Below are 16,856 nucleotides of genomic sequence, written 5' to 3'. Positions count from 1 at the left end.
AAACCTTGAAGTGGATCCAGTACTCAACCTGAAGCCAGTGCAGCTGGCAAAGCACAGGTTGTGTGTGTGTTGTTACAGGGACACCTGTAAGTACCTGTGCTGCTGCATTCTGGACAAGCTGTAGTTTCTGGGTCAGCTTCAAGGGTAGCCCTATGTAGAGTGAGTTGCAGTAATCCAGCCTTGAGGTGAACATTCCATGGATCACTGTGGCAAGTTCAGGGCTAGAGAGGAAGGGGGCTAGTTGCCTGATCTGGCACAGTTACATTCACTACCTGGGCCTCCATAGATAAGGAGGAATTGAGGGACACACAGAGGCTCTTGATGGCCGATGCTGGTGTTAGTGGCATGCCGTCAAGAGCTGGGAGTTGGCATCCCAACCTCAGATTACACACACACCCCTGCACCAGCCACAGGACTTCTGTCTTTGATGGATTCAGTCTCAACCAGTTCTGCTTCAACTATCCAGCAACAACCTCCAATCCAGCAGCCAAATTTGATGGGGTGGCAGCTGCCTGACCACCCATCACCAGATACAGCTGGGTTTCATCAAAATATTAGTGAAAACCCAGCCCAAAACTCCGTAGCCTATACATTTTTAAGACAATTTTTTCCCATGCTGTTACTTCTGGCTGAATTGCCACATTAATATTATTCATGCATGGGTTATCTTTAGCAGAGTCCATCAATCATTAGTTCACATGGAATTCCTTGAGACACCAGTGTATCATGGGAATCTCCCTACAACATCATTGCCAAAGTCTTAACAATGGGTGTGTGTGTAAGGGGGAGAGACAGGTTGTTACAAACCACCCTAAGAGCGCAATCCAGAGGGGGGGCAGAAAGTCTTTTAGAAGCAGACGAGCCGGTACGTGGGCGCAGGAAGGGTTTGTGCCGATGTACGACCAGCGCCGCCAGAGTGGAGAGGAGGTACGTGGGCAGGGGGCCGCCTTAGCGGCACCCCGCTCAAGGGCAGCGGCGCCTGAGGGCTGCGCCCAAGCACGGGCAGAAGTGAGGCGGAGCGCGGCGTTCAGGCGTAGGAGGGGGTGGAGATGGGGGCGCAGCCAGGCTTAGGCAGCTTCCTGAGCAGTTTGGCCCATGACATGCCCCCCCCGAAAGGCGCAACTTTACGCCCGCAAAAAATGGCGGCGTGCCCCATAGTCACTCACTGAAACTAAAAACAAAGGTTGCTGCCACCACTGCAGAAGCTCAGAAACCCCTTAGGGAGCGGCGTGATTGCCTCACCAATTCCCTCGCGGCTCGGGCTGATGAGCCCCCTCCCCATGACCCAATTGCGGTCTCCCCCCTCCTAGAAATACTTCCGCTCTGGCCTCGCACAACTCAGTTGATAGGGAAAGGAACGCATGGCAGGAAGTTCTGCCGGCGAGCTCCCGGCCATACGGACTTAGAGTGAGAGACAGGCAGGCACGCTGGTGACGGGTTTTGCACCTCACGGTTGCTTTGACAGTATCTTTGCCTTGCAAGGGGGAGAGAGGTCTCTCCCCTGGGGCTAACTGCTCTTGTTTCCAGGTCTCCACAGGTTCCAGGCTCCCAGAGGCTCTGCATGTGAGGACTGTCGCCCATGGCTGGGTAAGTTCCACTGCCCCCCCACCTCCCCATCCCCTCGCTCTCAACCGCTCGGTGTGTGAGCGTCTCTGGCACGTGAACCAGGCAGTAGGCTCCGGCAGGGGGCATCTGCTAACCCCGCTCCCCTGTGCTGCTGCGTGCTCCCTGCCACTTGGTCTGCCCTCTGCCGCATTCCCAACCCGGGCACGGGGCATGTGTGCGTGGCAGCTGCCCCGTTACGGGAAGGTGGGTCAGAGGCTGTCCTTTTAAAAGAGCGCCCAGCTGAAACGCAGCCAGCTCTTCCAGCCACCACCCCTGCAGGTGCTCTTGATCTCTATCTCCGTTTTGCAGGTGGGACTCCAACACAGAGGCTTCCGCATGTGCTGCTCCACTGCCCCCTCACTCCCTCAGCTGTTTCTGCCCACAGCTCGGAATGGAGCCCTGCCCACGGTGAGACTGCCCAGTGCGCGCCAGGGAGACTGTTGCACTCTGTTCTGGAAAAATAAAGTCTGAGCTGTGCCCTCTGTTGTCTCTCCTGCTTGGCATCTGCTGCACATTCCCTGGGCAACCCGCCCCCCTGTCAGTGGCCTCTCCGAGGGAATGCCAGGGAGGGTGGGCAGACTTGGTGTTGGGGGGGGGAACGGTCTATGAGCCACCACGCTGCCCCCCACGTGGCTGGACAGGGGAGTGCCTTCCCTCAGCCTGCCCGGGCTGATAGCCTACCCGACCCCACAGGGCTGTTGTGCACAGGACACTAAGGGGGGGGGCTGATGAAGTGGACTCAGAGTTCTGTGGCTGATGCACTCACACTCTCAAGTTCTGTGGCCTCCATGGGAGGTGTTCCGTGCACATGGCAGGGGGCATCAGGGCAGCACAGGGGGTCTCTGGGGGGTGTGTGTCTGTTGCTGGGCTGCTCACTCCCAGACACACATTCCAGCCACTGTCTATGACAGCACACTCCTGCACTTGATACTTCCTGCTTGTCTGCCTGCCATTAGCAGAGTCTCTGACAGCAGAAGGGTGTGAGGGGATTGACGGCTTCTCCGTGGTCCCGTGCAGGCCTGTCTCGCCTCCACCCCCACCTCGTCACCAAGTCAGGCTTCTCGTGCGTGCATGCCCAGCCTCACTCCTGTTCCCTCCCCATGTTGGTGGGCTGTCTCTCCTTTGCCTGTGATGGTCTGCCCATCATTGGCTCCGTTCTGTGTTTGGGGGTGGGTTGGGGATGGCTATCAGCCTCTCTGGGGCTGCCTCTCCCCATCCCTAACTGTCATGAGCCGCAGCTCATGCGCCAGGACTGGCCAATGTGGGGGGTGGGCTGGCCCTCCCCTCCGGCTGCCTTTGCCTCCCTTCCGTGCCTCCGCCAGCGGCATTGCCATGGCGACCATCTCCCTCACGGCAAGCTATGCCTCTCACCTCCCCACGCTCCAGCGTGCTGAAGTCCTCAGGAAGTCTACTAGCGGCATGGCAGCTACGCCGTGGCCGGCCGCCCCTTATCTCTGGATTGGGCTGCCCGAATACTCACAGAGTTAATGCTATGTGTAAGGTACAAGAGGACAGTGGAGTTGAACAGCTCTGAAAAAGCTAACTTTGAGGAATTCCAACACTGGAAATTTTAGATAACGAAGACTTACTTGGAGACTAACCTTGAATATCTAACATTGCCATTTTACTCCAAAATCTAGTACTATAAATACTAGTGTTCAGAATAGTGCAGGTAAGACACAGTACAACACAGAATATTTAGAACAAGGCTGCTTTAATTTAAATATCATACCTGAAAGCATGTGAGAATAAGAAGTGTAAGAGATACCAGGTATGAGAGAGCTCACAGTATGAAGGAGAAGAGGAACACTTTTAGTGGTAGGCAAAGCATCACAGAGATGTGCACAGTTGCTGATAGACTGGCTTCGCTTAGCTTCCAGGGAAACATAAATTAACAAGACAGTTGTCAGAGAAATAATGAAATACCTCATAGTCATGGTCATTGCATAACAATAAAAGAGGGGAAATATCTTAAACACAAATTCCTATTAACCCAGTGTATTGTTGTTCTTTTACAATAAATGGACTAATCAATCACTATTCAATATGATTGATAAGATCACTCATTTTCACTGAAAATGCTACTTTAAAAATACTGTTAACCTTGTTTTTCTTTGGCGCAGTATATCTGTGCCTGCTGCTTCTACCAGAATTCTAGCCTGAGCCCAAATACTGAATTACAATGAAGCAAATGGGCAACAATATCCCCCAGAGACATTTGGCTGTCTGCAGGAAGAGGGCAACAATACAAGATGGCAGTGGAACCAGAAAACACAAACTGTGGGAAAAGAGAAAGTAGGTGCATCTAACCCACCATTTTACCAAGAAAAAGGAACACTTCCATTTCGATTACTAAATATATTTTCTTAGAACTTCACTGCTCTTAGAAAAGCAGAAGCATGACAAAAATATTAAATTAAGATTGGGAACTTAACAAAAAACAACTAATCTTCAAATTTAATTATGCTCTCTATTAAAAATGAACATCTGTTTTCCAAATAATGCCTCTGAGAAGTAGGGTTTGTGCAGGTAAAGAGGTGCGTTTTACAACTGCATGAGAGTCAGAAACTCAACAGCTGAGTCTTTTCTTAGCATGGATATCTTGGCTAGGAAAAAGAAGCAGTATAACTGGTCATAACAAATTAGAATTATGCCATTCCGAGATAAAGGACTCAACTAAAACTATTCACACAGTTTAAGCAGGTCCACTAGTCTATACAACCACAACAGTGAGGTCAGCACAGGTGAATGTGAATGCTGGATGCCACTGAAGGATGGAAAGAAAGCAGAAAAGGGAGAGGAGAGCCACAATCCAAGATGCACTGGAAGGTGGGAAAGATCCACATACACAAGATCACATCCAGTTTAATATTTTAAAAGAACACTGTTATTGCATCTGCGAACACAAAAATACATTTTGAAATACACTCACTATTTATTTTAGTAGAAAATTTATAGGCTGCTCTCTAGAGCCCTGCTCAAGGAGACCTGAGGCAAAGCCAGGGCCATAAGTTGGAAGTGGTTATGTTAGTTTAGATTATGTGTTCAGGCTGTCTCTATACTCAATTTTGATTTCAATGTACGAATTAAAGTCATTCCCACTGGGAAATTCTCTTCAACTTTTTAAAGGCACTATTTTTAAAAGTATCGCAAAATTGAGTTCAATAATAAGTCAGTGTCGAGAATGTTTGCATGTAGATCATTGTTGCGGAAAAAATTCTGACTGGTCCCTTTATGAAAACAACCCATGAAGGATTTAAGTCATTTAACACTGTTTGAAGCACTTGAAAGTTCCTAAACAAAGTAAAAAAGTTTCACAAAACTACTAGTACGTTAAAACAAATTTGTCACAAAACTGCTGTTTAAATCGTCCAACAAAACAGAAACAATAATTGGTATTGAGAAATCTAAAAAACGTGGGGAGGGAAGGTGGAAAGATATAGAACTCTATGGCCATGAAATCCTGCAGCTTGGGGGAACAGTTTCCTCACTCAACACTATCAGCCATGCATTTTAAAGAAAGATGTCTGTCCCGCTACATGCAGAAGCCTTGCCACTTCGTAAGTGTACCAGTTTTTACCGCAGCTAATCATACCAGCAGACAAGTAATAGCACCCTCCCCAGCTATACTCGTCAGGGATCTGCTCCTGGCAGTTCCCCCAAGCTGCAGAATTTCATGGCCACAGAGTTCTATATCTTCCCTTGATTGCCATCAGCACTTCATCTGGTATAGTATCCCCAAAGAATTTTAGAGAGGTTATTTTTCAGAAGCTGATCAACTCCAGAGCTACGGAGGATGACAATGTTACACACTAAGGAGCATCCAGAGACTTGCATGACCTCCAAGATGTCATCTGCAGAGAATTCAGAGCCTCTGTTGATTTTAAGGAGGTCTTGTCGGCACCTGAGTGGTTTAGGCCCTAGGACCTGAAGAGAGTCCTCTGCCATGAGTGTGGATGCTCCGCATAGGCAGAGGAGGCTGCATTTGCTCTGAGGACAAGGCCCAGGACCTCATGGGCTCTTTAAGGGAGTTGCCCCCATGTATTTGGAGGAAGCACACCTGAAACAAGATGGAAATCAGGCTATCCTGGCTATGCAGAGTTGATGGGATGAAAGGTGTCTGGTTGAACTTAAGCTGTGGTCAGCTCTATAGATGGGCCCATCTGCTACCAGTGCTTCAAAGCAGGAAAGGGCTGCCTTTCCACTCCCCATCTCTGCCAGTACTCTGGCAGCGGAGAGAAAAGTGGCAGCAGAAGATTGGGAGCCGACGAGTGGTTAGTCCTATGAAGTCTTAGGCCAAAGTGGCCTCCCCCAGAAAGGATAAGTGAAGTCCTGTTAAGGATGATGGGAAGAAAATATAAGCTTATGTTGCCTGCACCTTCCCCATTTGCCTTGAGAGTCCCTTCTTGCAGATGAGGACAATGCGTGGGGAGGGGGGGGAGAGAAGTGCCTCGCAGTGCATGTACTTGCTGTTGTTCGCTCCCTGTCCTTGCTGGAGCTTTGGCAGGGGAGTGGGGAGCAGCACCTTAAGAAGAGGCACTGTCGTTGCAGTCAGAAGAGCTAGAGGTGGCTCCATTGATGGATTCATCCACCATCAGTACTTTGCAGTGCGAGAGGGCTAACTGTCCACTCCCCATCTCTGCCAGTGCTTCAGCAGGCGAGAGGTGAGCAGCAGTTAGAAGAACAGGTACCACAGCTGAGGAGGCTGGTGCTAGGATCTCACATGGAGGAGTAGCCAAGCTGTACTCTTGTGGTGGCTCAACTCTGGTTTCTTCTTCAGGGCATTGTTCCTTGTGGGTCAGCTTCATATACTTTCTCTACACTTTGAGTGGAAGTTTTTAATAAATGACGTGGGAGAGCTGTGGAAACTTGTCTACCCACAGAGCAGCAGGGCATAGCCTGGTGAGTCAAGTACATCTTCAGGAAAGTGGGAGTTTTGCAATTTATTGCATGTGCCCTGCCCATAAAGCAATGCAACCCATACAAGGACATCTTCCTCCATTGATGAAGAAATGCTATTTCTGAATCCTAGGTTAGACCCTTGTTCTCTCCTCCTTTGCGTCTTTAAGAACTTGTTGCACCAAAGGGTTGTTACATCATGAGTAGAAATCCCACTATCAAAGAAGAGATCAGTGTTTAAAGCTTGATATATCTTAATTAGATTTTACTAACTAGAAACTCACAAAGGAAAAATTCTTTATTTAGCCTCCCTCCTCCAACTTAGCAGGATGGCAGCTAACAGAACTGGGCCAGAAAGTGCTAGCTCATTTGTCAAGCTCTCATCCAGAACACAAAATGGTGCTTTATTTTTTTTATTTATTTGGAAAATGTGTATGCTGTCTATCCAGAGGCCTGCCCAATGCACCAATGGGCTGTCAGATCTGTACTAAGTTCCACAGCAGAGCCATGCAAGTAAAGACCCAAATATTTGCACAGGGGCCAAGGGAAAAAAGGAAAAGAAAGTAATTTAATGTGCTCAGGTAGCAAATGCATTCCAATGGCATGTCACGTTTCATGTTCATTTTGATGGGTAAAGCTGAGCATCAAATTGCCTGTGCCTCACCTGTAGTTCTTTGTCGCACCGCATTCCTTGTTTTCTCAATGCCTGGCACTCCTGAGGTGGTAGCACTCCGAAACCTCATAGGTTCTACAACTTGCGGATGATTTCTCCAACTTAAAGAAAAAGATCTGCCAACCGTAGCTGTTTTCTGAAGTTCCAAAACACCACCTTTGAGACCAAGAAATAATACAGGTGAATCCAGTGCATACAAGACATTAAACAGGAGAACGATTTTACAACAAATACAATCCATTCATTTGATAGTGCTAAGTAGGAAAGGCCCCTTGATATCGTATGAACTGGAACTCTGAAGGATGTAGTTTTGGGACCAAAAGCGAACTGTTATTTTGTGATATTTTAAGACAGAAATTCAAACAATGAGAACAATCCACCAAGAAGTTCCCCTGCTCAACCATACCAACATGAAAAGTGTTAACTGCTGCACCCATACACTTCAATGGAACTCCTGCCAGAGAATTTCTCAGTGAATTGTACCTAGCATAACTATCTGTATGTTTATTTAAATGAATGAAATGTGCATTCAAAAACTACTTTTAAAATATAATATACCAAATTTACTTGCATCATGAAAACTGACCATAAACTTTGGTGATTTATTACCATCCAAAGTGAAATGGCTCCAGTTGGAAATGTGGTGTGTGAAGATGGTGGCATTTGACTCAGGGTGACAAAAGAGACATACAAGCAGAATAATAAATGGAACTGGCAGTTGGAAGACAGAAAACAGACATCATGGAGAAAAGCTGGACTCCCATCTTTGGGAAAAAAAGGACCAATCATTTCTTGGTGAGCTGGGTCAAGCTCCCCTAGCCCATCTCATCTTCCCTGCAGTCGTACATCAGATGCAGGGAATATCATTTCATTGGGACCAGGCCCCTCTGAGGAAGCCCCTGGGGGTCATCCAGGATGGAGCATCTAACTGAGGAATGGTGAGACATCCCCTGTGGCCTCAGTATTACAGAAAGTGAGATGATTAAATCACCATTTCTCCTTCTCTCTTCCCGCCAATTCACTCCAGTCACCTCTCTCTGGACTCATGGGTAACTGGGCTCCCTCAGCTAGTGAGTATCATGTGGTTCCTCCCCAACCAGGGTTCCCTTCCCAGCCTATATACCCAGTGTCCCCTCCCCATGCCCCAGGTGGCCGCATTCCCCCTCCCCAGGTGTTTCCCTATCATGTATGCCCAGGTCAAGCCAAGGGCAACACAGGTGTTCCCCCAGTTCCTCACTGTTTGTGCTGGCAGGTCAGCTTTCCTCCAGATTTTCCTCCCTTGGCAGAGCCGTTGCCTCTCACCTGGGCTCCTGTGGGGGAGATGCATCAAGGCTTGGGCGTCTGTGGTTTGATTACAGGGGAGGGCAAAGTCCACCACCTCTTCCCTCATGGCTCCCAGGGTCAATTGGAGGTGCGGTCTCAGGGGGCACTTGCAGGAGTCACTCAGGGGACGCTTGTGGCACATATTTTAAAGAGCAGAGAGACCCCTTTTCCTTTTCTGCTTGAAACTGTGGCTTGGGGTGGAGGGGCTCCTCCCCCCCGATGTCATTTTGGGAAGCTTAACTCCCACCCAAGTGGACAGTTATTTATATAACTCCAAAGCAGTACATGTTTGGAATAACCCACTTGCAACACAAAAATATCAAAGCAGCTCCTCATTGGGGGCTGTTTCAGCTTCTGAAAGTGGTATGGAGTAGGCAGGAGCCCCTCTTCTCCCCATGCTGCTGTTCCAAACCAACAAAGGCTCCCTCTGACTCTATAAAATTACATTTCCTGCAGTTGTTTTGCAACTTAAGGGAAAATATGTTCAGTCAGGGGAAATCTAGACCCAAATTACCAAAAAAACATAATGTCTAGTTCAGCCCTAAAGTAATAGCTTAAAATGTCCTAGGCCAAACAGACAAGCATATTTGCCTTGACAGCTGGCAAGCATAAAGTCTCCTAGAGTTTAATACAACAATTTTAACCTAATAAAGGTTCACCTTTCCCTCTTTGTATCTTCTCCTTTTGCTCACTTAGTTTATCCAGAGGTAAATTGGTCATTTCAACTCCATACACTGTTCTTGCCAAAACAGATGTTAGAGAATCCATTATGTTAGCCCATTCTGTTACCAGTTCCTCCCAGTCCGTAAGGGAGGACAGCACACGAAGCAACTCATCCCACAGCTCTCGAGAAATATGAACACTCAGGTTTGCTCGGATCCACGCCACAATCAGAGTCTGAAGTGATGAGAGAAGAGAAGGAAGTAAAATGGAGTGGGAGAAAATAGAATAACTTTAAGTTGTAGTTTGACATTCATTCTTTTATTTAGCAAAAAGATTTACACACGCACAATAGCTGTGAACACTCAACCCCACTCACAGCATAGCTTAAACAAAGTTAGCCTCTTAGTTCCATACAATATCTTCCTTGTCCTCATTCAGATAATATTAGGGATGGACACGAATTGGGAAAATGGAAGTTTGTCTTGGTTCATGGTTTATGATGTCACATTAACCGCAAACCAGTTTGGACCTCCTCGGGTTCAAAAACTGGTTCAGGTTGTGGGGTTTGTAAAACCCACTTAAAGGGAACATTCCCTTAAATGAGTTTTGACGACAGGCAGCGGGCAGGACTGAAGTCCATGCAGCAAATTCACCTGGATTCCATTCCACTCCCATTTTGCGGTGCTGTAAAAAAAAAAAAAACACTTTAAGTGCAAGTGGCGAATTTACCATGAGGGGATTGAAAAGGCACTGCTGAACTGATTCGGTGATGCCTTTTGCTCTCTCCCTGTGGAAGCCGCAGCAGATTTTGCATGTGAATTCACTTCTGAGCTCACATCGTGCTGCTGCCTCAGCATAATTCACAAGGAAATTCTGAGATCACGTGTGTTGTGCTGCAGCAGAGGCACCATTCAGAAATGAACTCAGAAGGCATTTAAATGTCGTGCCACTTTGGTGGCCATGAACTGAACAAACTGCCACAAAAACCACGGCAGGTTGTGGGTGGATCACGAACCATGAACCGGTCGGGTTCATGATGAACCCTGGTTTATAATTCAGGGGTGGTTTATAATTATAAACCCTGGTTTATAATTCAGGTAGTCAAAGCATCAAAATTACTGATTTTGGTGACCTAATTTTTTTAAAAAAATAACCCCCTGGCCAAATACTGACAAATTCCTGAACAATTTAATTTCAGCCTATTGATAAATTAGCGTTTTAAAAGTGAAACTGGGACTTCATTTAAAAATTATTATTATCTGGCCTTTAGCATCCCCATAGCCAGCCGCTGCACATCTTTTTATTGAAAAAAATTTAAATGAACATAGGACAGTGTTTTAATTATTGTAGAAAATTTAAGGCCAAAAAAGATTCCCTTTTAAAAATAATGGCATAGTGCAGATAATAAAACACCAAAACATATTTAAAATCATACTTAAAATAAAACAGAATTACTGTAACATAAGACTTGTCTGCTTTTATTTTGTCTTTGGGGGGTTTTGCTGAAAAAATAAGTTATTATAGATCTATTTCATTTCTCAACATTTTCTGCACTGAATCCGCAAGCATTTTTTTTTTGTTCTCTTCTTCCATTAATTTCTGTACCCCTTCTAGCATGAACTGTGCTGTGCTGAATCCCACCATATCCTTTTTGTCAGCAGCTTCCTTTACACACTTGGTTGCATCATTTAGCAACCTTTGAGCAATCATTTTCCTTTCATTCTGTTCTTGTCTCAAAGCTAACTCAAGGCTAACTTTGTCTTGTTCTTTTTCAAGTTTTCACGGTCCATCGTCTTAAACCTTTCTAACTCCCTTTCTTTTTTCGTTTTGCTCCTTCTCTTTAATAGCATGCAGTTCATCACAATATTGCTTGTAATGAACATGAGCTGCTCTCGCCATCTCTAAAAGCTCCTTTGTGACATTAACATGGTATACATGGTGTGTGTGTGTGTATCTTTCATCAGCGCTGCCTTCGCACCATCCTCAACATCCACTGGAGTGACTTTGTGACCAACACTGAAGTACTCAAGAGGGTGGAGGTTACAAGCATCGAAGCACTGCTGTTGAAGACGCAGCTGCGCTGGGCAGGGCATATTTCTAGGATGGAAAACCACCGCCTTCCCAAGATTGCTCTGTATGGCGAACTTTCCACCGGCCATCGAAATAGAGGGGCACCAAAGAAGAGGTACAAGGACTCCTTGAAGAAATCCCTTGGCACCTGTCGCATCAACCATCACCAGTGGTCTGACCTAGCCTCAGATCGCAAAGCATGGAGGCACACCATCCACCAGGCTGTCTCTTCCTTTGAGAACGCACGCATAGCTGGTCTTGAGGACAAAAGGAGATTGAGGAAGAATCGCACTGCTACAGCACCAACCCCAAATCAGACTTTTCCCTGCAGCCACTGTGGCCGGATCTGCCTGTCCCGCATTGGTCTTGTCAGCCACCAGCGAGCCTGCAGCAGACGTGGACTACTGCACCCTTCTTAAATCTTCGTTCACGAAGTCAAGCCGAGAGAGTGTGTATCTGTCTATCTAACCACAAGGTGGGCTTTCAAAGTTCTCTCTGACATGCTGGCCCTTTATTGGTCAAATGCATCCAGATTTTGAAAACCCATTTTCTATGTTCGAACTACCATGCGATAATGATAATGCTACTTTCACCACCTTGGTAACTAGTGAGTGTTTTGGATCTCCAGATGGTTTTTGTCATCTCAAAGAACTGACTCCAGTATGAATCTATGTGGCAGGTTCCACTGGCAGGTTCATCTTCAAGTCGAAGAAGTTTCCATTCATCCGTAATCATGTCCAATGGAATATTCATTGGGAGTGCTGCTAATACTTTCATTATATCCTTGTAGGTTCCTTCCTTGAATCACTGTGCTGGTGCTAAATACTGAAGATTTCTGAGGATGGGTTTGTCCAAAGTTGACTGAAGTACAAGGTGTTTGCAGTCTGCTATGATTTTTTTTTTTGCTTCCATTAAAAAGAGTAGCTGTTCCTTTTCAGAAAGTGTTTTCAATTTATCACAGATTCTACTTTCACTGATTACTTCTCTCACAGTTATGAAGTGCTCATCTCTGAAGGCTTCAAGAGAGAATGGTGCTGAACTCTTACAAACATGATTCATGAGGGTTCTTGTGAGTGTTTTTACTTCACTGTGCATCACATGCACCAAAGGCTCTTCTTTCTGAAACACTCCAGTGAAAATAACCGGGCACTCATGAAACAAAACATCACCTCTGCTTTCATTGTCTCATGTTTTATGAGGTTACCTATGCTCCTATACTTTGTGGAAGGTTTTTGCCAAATCACTTTTACTCTTAGGAACAAAGTCCTTAAAGTACTTCATAACTACTGGCCAATCAGTCTTGCAGTAGCACTCTCTAGTGAAGATCGCCTAGAAGAAACATGTTTCAAGAAATGGTGATTTGGGATACCAAGATCTCTATGAATTCTTATGAAATCCTCCTATCATGATGGCTACCCATAAAAAAATCATGAAAAAGGAAAATTAAATTTGATGCATCATCTCCCAGTTCTGCCCTGCAGAATGCATTATGGACTATATGAATGTTACAAGTACCAATATCTACCACAGGCTGTCTCTGTCAAGAAGCAGATCTTGCCTGGAATGTACTATTGATGCTGTGCAATTTTAACCATTGCTCTGTTTTGACTACGTAATGTATATGCAACCGGTCTTGCCTGGTCAGACAGCTGCATTCCTCCCTAGTCTGTGAAGGCCGCCTGTTATCTGCTGTACCAGTTCTCCCAAGTTTTGTTTTTAGAAAATTCACTCTTCTCCTGGGAAAATGCTTTAAACCTTGATTCCTGCTTTGCAAACCTGCCAAAACTTTCTTACGTAGAAACAGTTAAAGTGATAGTATAACTGTATGGGCTGAGCCTCCAGAATCAGCTCTGCCAAGAAGTATCTTGGCTGAAACATAACTCAATAAAAGACCTTATTTGACTGACACCATAGAGGTGTGTTACTGAGAACTGTGCTGAACTTTACAGTCTCTCTGTCAAAACGAGATAATTCATGAGTTTAGTGACAGCCTTGTTGACATTTGGCTCCTCATTACTTAGCGTGAACAGTTGTGACTGAGAAAGTTGTGCCAAATCCAAAGTCTCATCCAGTTTACTATAAATATCTTTAGATGTTGTCGAACCCATAAAAAAAAAGTCTGGAGGTGCCTGGTCACAATCATGTTTTTGACTGGTGACCAGTATCTAACATCTACCTGCAATTCTTTGTAAGATGCTGCATTGTGGGGGTTCATCATAGCACAATGAAATATGTACCATTTAAGTCATTCAGCAACTGTTTTCTGAAGTATGGGGCCAGAGAATTTGTTGTTAGATACTGTGCCTTTGTCCTTAAGAGGGAAAAATCCTGAGGCACTGCATTTGGGAACAAACTGGAAAGTTTCCACAATAGGTTCACAAGATGGCTCAAAAATGAAGTCAACTGAAATTGTTTCCATTACCCAGATAGGTTCTAGTCTTGCACTCTCTCTGACACTGTAAAGTGGAATCGTTCCCTTGCAATCTGTAGTCACATTGTGGCTACCAGGGCTAGTTTCCTCCTGGGAAAATGCTTTAAACCTTGATTCCTGCTTTGCAAACCTGCCAAAACTTTCTTACGTAGAAACAGTTAAAGTGATAGTATAACTGTATGGGCTGAGCCTCCAGAATCAGCTCTGCCAAGAAGTATCTTGGCTGAAACATAACTCAATAAAAGACCTTATTTGACTGACACCATAGAGGTGTGTTACTGAGAACTGTGCTGAACTTTACAGTCTCTCTGTCAAAATGAGATAATTCATGAGTTTAGTGACAGCCTTGTTGACATTTGGCTCCTCATTACTTAGCGTGAACAGTTGTGACTGAGAAAGTTGTGCCAAATCCAAAGTCTCATCCAGTTTACTATAAATATCTTTAGATGTTGTCGAACCCATAAAAAAAAAGTCTGGAGGTGCCTGGTCACAATCATGTTTTTGACTGGTGACCAGTATCTAACATCTACCTGCAATTCTTTGTAAGATGCTGCATTGTGGGGGTTCATCATAGCACAATGAAATATGTACCATTTAAGTCATTCAGCAACTGTTTTCTGAAGTATGGGGCCAGAGAATTTGTTGTTAGATACTGTGCCTTTGTCCTTAAGAGGGAAAAATCCTGAGGCACTGCATTTGGGAACAAACTGGAAAGTTTCCACAATAGGTTCACAAGATGGCTCAAAAATGAAGTCAACTGAAATTGTTTCCATTACCCAGATAGGTTCTAGTCTTGCACTCTCTCTGACACTGTAAAGTGGAATCGTTCCCTTGCAATCTGTAGTCACATTGTGGCTACCAGGGCTAGTTTCCTCCAGTGCACCAGGTCGAATTGCTGACAGATGTAGCTGAGATGAAACCAGTTGATTTCTGCGCTCATCCTTATGTTTATGTGATGAGGCGTGCTGTTCAATCGCTTCAGAGCCTCATTTGATACTAAATTCTGTAGCACAGAGAACACAAAACATTTCTCCTTCATTTTTTTCCCATCCCCATTCAGATATAACATATCCGTTTTTGTCTTTTTAACTCAGCCACTCAGATTGAAAGGTGTACTTCCCCATTCTTTATGTCTCACTCACAAATAACCTCAAGAAGCAAAATAAAATAGTGTTCATGTTTGCGTCAATATAATATACACACTGTAGACTCAGATTGTGAACCTGAAAAAAACCACAAGATTAATACGCGGAAAACAAAGGTGATGTGATAGCATAACATGATGAAGAAAACATGACTCGCAGACGTTAATATTTTAATTTTGGAGCAATTAGGGAAAGCCAATGCTCAAGAGACACTTTCAACATTGGACCACTTCATCAGTACAATAATAGTTATGACTAAGTTAGGGAGAAAGAATATCTTACTTTGAGTTGAACTGAAAAAAATCTGTCCTCTCGCTGGGAAGTTGTCACACAGTAGGGAATCAGCCCAGCCTTTCCAGAGAGAGAACTTTCTGATTGCAGCTTCCCCAGAGAGAACAATTCCCTGACTGAAGCTCAGTCTTCTATTCTTTCCTCCCAGGTCCCACCCCTCTAGCCTTCACTGGGCACATTTTCCCTCCAAAACATCTGCCCACCCAATCAGAGGGGCAGAAGAGAGCCTGGGAAATGTAAGCCCTGTAGCTACTATAACACAGGCTACCCTGGAGCCTGCAGACTGTACAAGGCCTAGGATCATGACAGAAGTCATCATGTTTCCCCCAAAATGCAGTAACAAAACCAAAAAACCCCTTCAAACTGCAATCAAGGAAACAAAGAAATACTGACTTTACTAATTAGTTTTTTAAAAAACTGACAAATTACAGACTGAGACAGAAAAACTGACTTTTATTTATTTTACTGACCATTTTCCATCCCTGATCAGTTTGTGTCCATCCTTACCCTGTAACCTTCCCTTGTTTTTCTAGAAGTTGAAGTAGTTATTTTTTATAATCACAAAATAGAAACCTATGTTAAATCCAAAGGATTCTTGCAGTTCATAACTTCCAGGCATGTAACATTTCACTTTTGGTAACTGTACCTGAATCATTCAGAGAAAGCCAACCCCTCCTCTAACCAGTCACTATATTTTTACTCAGCCCCTGTCTATGTACAATTTCTACAGTCCATTTCAGTTTTATGATTCTTTACACAAAAGAAGACCTACCCGGAATAGCAATTCTGCTAAATTTTGAGCGAACAGGTCTTTAATTTGTCCATCCTTCGGTTTGTGCATGACAGCTTCTGTTATCCTAAGCAGTACTTGTAGCATTTGCTCCCTAAGACAGAATTGAAAATCATATATTGAAATCACTGACAAAGTTTGAGCTAGATCCAGGTGGTTAGCCATATATCGACTGGTAAATTCCACTTCATTTTATCTGATGAAGTGTGCATGCCCATGAAAGCTCCTACCTTGAATAAAACTTTATTGGTCCTAAAGATGCCAATGGACTCAGACTTTGTTTTAAAGGTTGAGCTATTCTTACATAGGACAGCTACATTTTAATCATCTTACCTGGTTGGAAATTCTCACTCCAAATAACACCTGAATTTGCATTTCCTCAGAATAGTCCTATTTTGTGTCAGGCAGGGCAGGGCAGTGACCTGGGTGTCCTTGTGGCCATTTAAGAATATAAGAGAAGCCATGTTGGATCAGGCCAGTGGCCCATCCAGTCCAACACTCTGTATCACAGTGGCTATCAGGAGGTCCACCAGTGGGGCCAGAACTCCAGAAGCCCTTCCACTGTAGACCCTGCCCCCCAAGCACCAGAATACAGAGCATCACTGTCCCAAACTGTCAGGTTGAGCCTGCCATAATTTTTTCCTTTCTTTAAACTGTTTTCTTTCTTTAGTGCTTGCCTGTAATTATATATTGTTAAGTGGGTGCAGAAGGGAGATGGAGAACAGAGAATCACAGAATCATAGAGTTGGAAAGGACCTCTAGGGTCATCTAGTCCAATCCCCTACACAATGCAAGAAATTCACAAATACCTCGCCTTAAATTCACAGGATCCACATTACTATCAGATGGCCATCTAGCCTCTGTTTAAAAACCTCCAAGGAAGGAGAGACCACCACCAACCAAGGAAGCCTGTTCCACTAAGGAACTGCTCTGTCGGGAAGTTCTTCCTAAGGTTGAGCTGGAAAC

General features: G+C 44.9%; 1 protein-coding gene across 2 annotated transcripts in view; it reads right to left on the bottom strand.

The window, feature by feature from the left end:
* RALGAPA2 (Ral GTPase activating protein catalytic subunit alpha 2) overlaps positions 1-16,856 on the bottom strand; it is a 380,381-nt gene that overhangs the window by 261,087 nt on the left and 102,438 nt on the right. Inside the window, exons 14-17 of one of the 2 annotated variants that reach the window (XM_060253669.1) lie at positions 15,873-15,984; positions 9,160-9,397; positions 7,169-7,333; positions 3,338-3,478 (exon numbers count right to left, since the gene is read on the bottom strand). In XM_060253669.1, coding sequence (XP_060109652.1) covers positions 3,338-3,478; positions 7,169-7,333; positions 9,160-9,397; positions 15,873-15,984 — 656 coding nt within the window. The remainder of the gene's footprint in view (positions 1-3,337; positions 3,479-7,168; positions 7,334-9,159; positions 9,398-15,872; positions 15,985-16,856) is intronic. The other variant, XM_060253668.1, reaches the window with a different exon arrangement.

This window comes from Heteronotia binoei, chromosome 14 (genome assembly GCF_032191835.1).
Source record: "Heteronotia binoei isolate CCM8104 ecotype False Entrance Well chromosome 14, APGP_CSIRO_Hbin_v1, whole genome shotgun sequence".
Taxonomy (NCBI): domain Eukaryota; kingdom Metazoa; phylum Chordata; class Lepidosauria; order Squamata; family Gekkonidae; genus Heteronotia; species Heteronotia binoei.
The sequence above is the reverse complement of the archived record's forward strand: the minus strand, read 5'-3'. Positions and strand labels throughout refer to the sequence as shown.